The sequence below is a fragment of the Macrotis lagotis genome, chromosome 4 (assembly GCF_037893015.1).
Source record: "Macrotis lagotis isolate mMagLag1 chromosome 4, bilby.v1.9.chrom.fasta, whole genome shotgun sequence".
NCBI lineage: Eukaryota > Metazoa > Chordata > Mammalia > Peramelemorphia > Peramelidae > Macrotis > Macrotis lagotis.
Window position 1 is genome coordinate 88,655,571 of NC_133661.1, and position 8,492 is coordinate 88,664,062.

The 8,492-nt window shown below is 37.1% G+C and overlaps 1 protein-coding gene across 1 annotated transcript; it reads left to right on the forward strand.

The window, feature by feature from the left end:
* The first annotated feature begins 2,571 nt into the window (after window positions 1-2,571).
* C4H10orf120 (chromosome 4 C10orf120 homolog) lies at window positions 2,572-5,934 on the forward strand. Its single transcript, XM_074233445.1, has 3 exons — window positions 2,572-3,179; window positions 3,425-3,500; window positions 4,305-5,934. Exons 1-3 carry the CDS (start codon window positions 3,085-3,087, stop codon window positions 5,004-5,006), a joined length of 873 nt encoding a protein of 290 aa, XP_074089546.1. The 5' UTR covers window positions 2,572-3,084; the 3' UTR covers window positions 5,007-5,934.
* The last annotated feature ends 2,558 nt before the right edge of the window (window positions 5,935-8,492 follow it).

The following is an 8,492-nucleotide window of genomic DNA, read 5'->3' on the forward strand; positions in this document are numbered from 1 at the left end:
GTACAACCAATTCTGAAGTTCTTCCATGAGACTTTCAGAGTGTCTCAGTATCGCCTCTTCTGACCCCCTTTTGAGCGCTTGTTCTATGCAACTTCTCCATGAAATAATTTTTTTTTTTGGCAAGTGTATGTTTGGCATTCTAACAATGTGTCCAGCCCTTAGTAGTTGCATTCTCTGTTGTAATATTTGAGAACTAGAGAAAGGACCTCAGTGTCTGGGATCTCTCCTGATCTTTAGAATCTTCCTTATACAATTTAAATGGAAGCAATTCAATTTCCCAACATGGCACTGGTAGACTGCCCAGGTTTCACAGGCCTATAGTAATGAGATCAGCACAACAGCTATGTAGACGACCTTCAGTTTGATAGTCAGGTTAATACCTCTTCTCTCCCACACTTTCTTTTGGAGCCTCCCAATACCGAGCTAGCCCTAACAATGTGAATATCAACCTCATTATCAATGTGTACCTCCTTGGAAAGGACACTGGCAAGGTAGGTGAACTTGTCCACAGTACTCAAAACTTCTCCATTTGCTGTAATCAATGGTTCCACATAAAGATGGTGTGGTGCTGGCAAATTGGAGCACCTGTGTTTTCTTGGTGTTAGTTGTAGAACCAAAATTAGCACAAATAGCAGAGAATCAATCCATTCTTTGCTGTATCTCAGTTTCAGGGGTTGCTTTGAGTAAATGCACAATTGTCTGGAAACAGAATATCATGCCCCAATGCTCCCTCCATTTTGGTGTTGGCTTTTAGCCTTGTCAGGTTGAAGAATTTGCCATCAAGTAGGGTAGCTGAGCTTGAGGCCATGTTCATCCTCAATGAAGGCATTTGATAATATGGTTGAAAACAGCATGCTAAAAAGTATAGGAGCAAGCACACATCTTTGTTTTACTCCATTGGTGACTGGGAAATCTCAAGAGCATTGTTCACTATGCAGAAGCAGGGAAATCATGAGATTGATGTACAATACTGATGAACTTCGGCAGGCAACCAAGTTTTCTTTTTTGGGGGTTTTATTTTTTAGGTTTTTGCAAGACAATGGGGTTAAGTGGCTTGCCCAAGGCCACACAGCTAGGTAATTATTAAGTATCTGAGATCAGATTTGAACCCAAGTACTCCTGACTCCGGGGCTGGTGCTTTATACACTGCACCAATTAGCTGCCCCCAGCAACCAAGTTTTGACATAATTTTCCATAAATCCTCAAACTGATGGTATCAAAGACCTTGGTCAGAACTACAAATGTTGTATACAGACCTCTGCTCTGTTCCTAGCATTTTTCCTGGAGTGGTTGAGCAACAAACACCATATCGACTGTTACTTGACTCTTTCTGAAGTCACACTGCCTCTCAGGGAGGTGATCATCTTCCAGGTGAAGGATCAATCTATTGAGAAGGACTATGGCAAGGTTGTAGAGTGGATAGAGCACCAGCCCCAGAGACAGGAGCACCTGAGTTCAAATACAGCCTTAGACACTTAATAATTACCTAGCTGTGTGACTTTGGGTAAATTGCCTTGTCAAAACAATGACTCTCCACATTATTTTTCAATTACAGACTGTCTTAATGGAAAATGAAAAGAGTGTGATAGAATTGCTCTTTGAGAAACTGCTAGACGTTAATGTCACAAATGATATGATTTGACTAGATAAATCCCTTTTTTGGTCCCCAGAGTTCTAGGAATCTATGGTTGGATTCTGTGTAGGATGCAAAGTATAGTGGAAAAAATGATAAGATTCAAAATCATTGGAACTAAATGGACCCTGGTTTTGAATTCTGATTGATCATTTGCTACTTGTATGACCCTGGATCTGAGTTACTCATCTCTTTAAGGAAGTTGGACCTGAAAAATCCCTAAAACACCCTTTTCAACTCTAATTCTATAATCTTCTTGGCATAGTTTATGTCAGGGCTGTCCACCTTACTTTTAAAAGTTTTTGTTGAAACAATAGACAATATATTTCAATTTGACATTTTAGTGAGAGCTCTGCAGTAGTTTGGCTTCTTACTAAAGCATTTAGTAAATCCACAGACAGCCACTTAAAATCTCCCTATGGGCTGTGGGTAGCCCACAGGCTACATTTTGTCCAGCCCTGGTCTATGGAGCTTTTAGGGCCCATGATAGATAGTGGAAAGAGTCCTTCAGTGGAAGTTAGGAAACTTGGGTTCCAGATCCTGCTCCATTATTTACTTCCAAAAACCAAGAATAATTCATTTAGACTCTCTGAGCCTTAATCTCACCAGAAAATGAGGTGATAATAGTTACAATTCCAAAGGAATTAAGTGGAACTTTGTTTAGCTTCTTGCCTTCTTCTGTGAAATGACAAGACTTTTTAGTTCCAGAAACCTAATACTTATGCCAAACATTATATTTTGCAGGTTGAAAAATTCAGGTATTCCTATGAATGGTTAGTAGGATCAATTAAAGACATATTTCTATATCTTCAGGTTTATAAAGGCCTTTCTTCATAAAAATATTGTGAAAAAGGTAGTGAAGTATCTTTATTCCTAATTCCCAGATTACAAGACTCAGGTAAGTAATGTTTTATCCCTTTTCCCAGGATCATATAACAAGGGAATTTCAGAATCACAGATCCTACATTGGTCTTTTGACTCCAAGTTAAGAATTCAACCTTTTACATCATGTCGCCTATCAATTAATTGTTCATCTCTGAGAATCTCACCTATAATCTTGATATTGCCTTTCAATTTAGCTCAAAAAGTGTCTCAAGAGAATTGCAGGTATGGAGAGGTAAGAAATGAAGGAGAGAGGGGAAACCTCAGATGTTACTAACTTCACCCACAGAAGATCCTGAGTTGTTCTGCCATTGAACCTCACAATAACCTCAACCTAGGTCACTGATGATGCAGGAATGTGTCTTTCCCTTTGTGACCTTCATCTAAGTTCCCATTAACCTACCTTATAAATAAACCTAAAACCATAGCTTGAAGTCACAATCTTTCCATCCTGGGGAATGGACAACAGATAATTGGAGAATGGAAAGTTGGAGAGCAGAAGATCATAGAATAGATGGTTTGAGAAGTGCAGATTTCCAAGGAGAAGACTAAGCCATTGTCTAAAAGCAATGGCTAATATAAATTTTTCTAATGAAAAAAGTTTCAACCAAGAAAGAGATCCATTATTATGCATGGATGATTTGAATTATGTCTCATTATTAAGGTAACCATAATGAGCACCTTTATTCCATTCATTCCAGAGAAAATATAAAGGTTTGAATGCTTCATCTCTTTTACTTAATAAAATTTCTCTGGATTAAGTCCCATCAACTATTTTTCCATTTTTTAATTGATGCCTAAAGAGTCTTCCTGGTCGAAACTTGAAAAAAATTCACTGCGTGAAAACTTTTGAAAACATTCGAAAACATTCTCTTGTTTCCAATATACCTTATATTTCTATTCTTCCAGCATACGGAGGAAACACTGTGCAAGTGATCCACGCATTGCCCTTGGGAGATATTCTCCTTTAGAAAAAGAAATCATGGTAAGTTCAATAGAATTTCCTCCAGAGTGAGGCCTACTTGAAGCAAGAGGAATCAATAGTGAAGAATCCGCCACCAAAAAATTGTTCCCAAATAGAATCATAGTATCTCTGAATGAAAGGGATCTTTGTTAATAATCTAGTTCTATCCATTTATTTTGTCGGTGAGAAAACTGAGATTTGTAATGTTATTTAACCAAAGTCAACATGATGATGTTTGTCCTTCATTTTTGCAGATCAAGAGAACAGGGAGGGGAGGATATGACAAGCATGAGTTAGATTTGTGTGAAGGGAGCTGTGCTAAGTTATCAGCTTCACTTTCTCCTCCAGAGCTATTTGGGTTCAGTGGCCAGATGTGAATCAGGATTACTGGAGATGGCCCTAGATGTGAGGCAATCAAAGCTAAGTGACTTGCCCAAGGTCATACAGTAAGAGTCTGAGACTGATTCAAACTCCAAAGCAGGAACTCTCTCCATTGTACCACATAGCTGCCCCCCCCCCCCCAAAGTCAACATAGGCAGTAGGGAGCAGAACGAAGACATGATATGTTTATACGCTGGCAAAATTTGCCAACTGCATTTCTAAAATTTTATTTTTTAAGATCTCTGAATCCAATCAACTTCCATATTTTTGGAGCTTAGATCTGGGGCTATTGGCGGTTGAAGGATACATTTAGTGGTGAACTTAGGAGGAGAAAGGATTACCTAATTCATTATTGTCAGATGACTTTTCCTTATAAGTAACTTTGTCCACTGCTTCTGTGGTGAAAAGACTGGGAGTTTTAAATAATATACTTCACTTTAACAGCATTTAGGTGGTGTACATACAATAGCTACAAGAAGGCTTTTGGTTCAGAAACAGAGAGAGGAAGAGAAGATGCTGAAAGAGCTCAAAGAGAACTCATTAGATTACCAAAAAGCAATGGAATATGAAAAGGAACATCCCCTTCTCAACACAGGGAAGAAAAGTATGGAAAAGACATGGACTGCTAGAATATTTATTCCACGAGAAGAACTTAAAGTACCACCTAGAGAGAAGAAAACTATCAATAAACATATAGAAAGGATGAAATTGGCCCGAGAAATGCAAGACTTGTTCTATTCCAAACATTCCCAGAGTGGCTCATTTCTACCAGCTGTAGCTCCAGATTCCAAGTCAGCAAGTCAAGAAAGAGTTAAGGAGGAGGAGAAAACCTCAAAAGCAAATAAGACAGAAATAAAAATGGAAGTAATTTTCAAGGCAGATGAACCCCAAAAGACCATCATAAGCAATCCAAATGACCGGCAACCATTCGACATAAGGGCAAAACTAGAGCGCAAAATAGCAGGACACACAAATCGGACACGTTTCCTACCCATGGATTTCCCTGGTGATATGCTTTTCTTAAGTCAAAATTATAAGTCCACAAGAATTTATATCAATCCCTCTATGAAGATAAACCTCTGGAACAAAGTGGGTCAGTGGAAAAATTGTCTTCAATATCCTTTTGAAGATTACCCTTGTTTTTAAGGGTTTCTTTCCTCACTTCTACACACTTCTCATGAGAAATCTGGCTTCCCTATTCAAGACCTCAGAAACATCTTAACACATTCACCAGGAGCTCTGATCAAAAGCTCTTGCCTTAAAACAAGTTTTGGTTCACAGTTCCATTTGAGATGAAAAATTCTAACTTAACGCTCTGTGCAGCCTCTGCTTCCTCCAAGGCACTAATAACAGTTGCTATATTACTTCTCCAACTGGCAAAAGACACTGTTCAATAAAAATATTGTAGTTAACAAAAGTAGGAATTAGAATTACCAAGTTCAGTGGAGATAATTGGTCTGATCCCTTCTTCTTGAAAATGAGGAAAATTTGATTTAGACAGTGGAAGTGATTTGTCTGAGGCTATGAAATTAGTAGGGAGTATTGTTCAAATCTGAACTCAGACCTTCTGACTTCAAATTCAGCATCCCTTCTCCCCCTTTATACCATATGGTTTTAATGACATAATAGTCAAAAGATCCAAATTCTGCTCCTCTCTCTGCCACTGATAAGCTAGATATTTTTATACAAGTAACTTCCCTATTCTGGGGGGAGGAAGGAGCATTTAGTATCTTCTTCTACAAATCTGGGTCATTGAACTGAATGATTTTTGTTCCAGAACCCCCATTCTATGGCTAGCATGCTAAGATCTGTCAGCTGGATAAGAAAGTAGAACATTAATGACAGATTGGATAATAAAGTATCAGAACTCTTGACTGCCTTGGCACCTTCTCTCACTGACATCAACCTCTCCTACATAACCTTGCATTTTAAATAACTTGATTCATGATATGATTGGACTGGAAAGGACTTTAAAATAATCTGATCCAAATTTTACAGATAAATAAACTAGGTCCAGATTAATGGAAATAAATTGCCCAAGACTACAAAGCTTTTATGTGGTACAACCAAACAATAGTTTACTCCTGCCTGTTCTTCTGAAGACATGGATTCACATCTGCCTCTGATGAGCTCTTTGATCCTACCCGAATCTCTGTCTTTTCTATACCTTGGGTTGTTTTATGTGACTGGTCTAATACACCATAGATAGATTGGGATCTGTACTGCAAAGGGAATTTTTACTCCAAGAGCTTCTAATCCTTGTGTTTTTATAATTTTTTTAAAATTTGCCTAGTTTCCCTGGTAATTATTGGCAAGTTAGGAAGTGCAAAAGAACTTTGGGGATCAATCCCTTCATGTTTTATAGAAAAGTAAATTGAAACCTACAGTAGAGAAATAATTTACCCAAGGTGTCACAGGTCAATGAGTGTCAGAAAAATGATATGATTCCATGCTTTAATGTTAAATCTAGCCTTTTTGAAGTAGTATGGACATTTAAACTTTATATTTTAGGTTTTGGCAAGGCAAATTGGGGTCAAGTGGCTTGCCCAAGGCCACACAGCTAGGTAATTATTAAGTGTCTGAAGCTGGATTTGAACTCGTTACTCCTGACTGGAGGGCCAGTGTTCTATCCACTGTGCCACCTAGCCACTCTGGCATTTAAACTTTTAACAATATCTTGAACTCATTTCTTATTATTTTATCATCAATTGACAGAGAAAGATATTAACTTTATCTATAAAAATGCATTTTCCTGCACAAGAATTTTCAAAACCATCATCATTTTTTTGAATTAACAGGCCATCATGAGGCAATCATTTATAGACTGAAGATAATGAAAGCAAAAAGTCAAACCAAAAGTATGATTTTGGGTCACCACATTCTTGAACCTTGAGACTTATCATCTTAAAAAATAGATATCAAAATAGAACATTTTTAAGCTCTCTCCCAACATAATACTCTAAGATTGCAGAAACACATTAAGCATTCATTAAGTAATCAAATCAGGTATCCACCTTTTTGACTCATTAATCATGAATGAGATTTAATCCATTTAGAGGGTGGTCACTTCTTCTGGGTTCCATGGGATTATTGATCTAGACTTGAAAAGGATCCTTAGGCAACATCCAGACCTAGCATTTCATTTCAGATGAGCAAAGTAAGATAAAAGGCAATTAAATGACTTGTCTTGTAACATACCCCTCCCTATAGAAAAAGGCAAAGGAAGATTCAAACTCAGGTTGAAGTGTAACATTTGTTCCACTATACAATATACTGATTGGAAAAAGTCAATAAGGGATCAGTGTTAGATGCTCTCAACAAGAAACAGGGAAGCTAGTGTGGAATGCAGCTGACAGAAGAGTGGGTAAAAAAAAAGGGAAGACAGTATAAAGTCCCTGGGAATAGAAGAGTTCAATTTTCCAAAGTCAAAAAATCCAATACAAAGTGAATACTCCACACTTATGTGAAATATATTAATTTATTGTCACCATTCAAGTCACACAAAAAACACTCTTAAGGATGATTATTTCAGACTAATTGTTCTCTCTTCCACTTGACATACAAATTCTAAAAATATCTTTGTTCAGAAACAAATTTCAACTTCATGAGATATTTTTGTACTGTGTAACTTAATTTTTGACCCCAAATTCTTTTAAATTATTTTTTTTCAGAAGCAACACATTTTCATTCCCAGCAGCACTGTAGTCCCAAGAAGAAAACTATATCTTCTTCCATTTTCATGAGGCAATCCACTGATCATGGCTGCAAATCAAGGGAGAAAAGTTAATTACTTTAGGGAGTCATCAACAGTTGATCCTATGATGGGAAATAAGAAAATTAAGTGGCTTTAGCCTCACTAGACTTTTTTTAAAAATCAAGGCTTAGATTCATGTTCAGGGTATTAAGAGAGAGCTAGAATTTTGAACCAAATTTTATTTTAAATCAGTGCTCTTTTAGTCTTTACTTTTTTTTTTGGTTGCTGATTCATGAAATCAATAAAACTAATGGAATATCAGGAATGATGGTGCTTAATGTATCTGATATGTTACAATTTATAATAATTTTTTGAGATTTTCAACGGACTATAGAGTTAGTGTTCAGAACTCACTTTTTTAAAATTAGATAAATTGAATTTTACTTTCTCAATTATATTTGCCACAGTAATTATGAAGGTACTACACTAGGAAGTGTCTGAGGCCAGATTTGAACTCAGTAGAGTCTTCCTGACTCCAGGACTAAGACTCTATCCCACCACACTGTCTAGTTTCCTACTAATGACAATAGCTCACATTTAGACAGGGGTTTAAGATTTAAAAAGGTACTTTATCTCATAAGATCATTACGTCACCTTGGGGTGTGGGGAGAGAGAGTGACAATTATTCTCATTTCATACATGATGAAATTGAAGTTAAGGAGAATTAAGTGACTTGTCCAGGGTCACACAGCTAATAAATATCTTAGGTAAGACTTGGTCCCCTTAGGTCCAAAACTCTATCCACATTCTGCTTACCTAGATAAGTTTAGATATACTTAAAGATGAATTTTAAAAATAAAGACAAAGGTAGTCTTATGTGGAGTTCCATGTCTACTTGGTAGAAGCTAGCCATCTAGTTGTTTCTAAGTGCCCAGCTA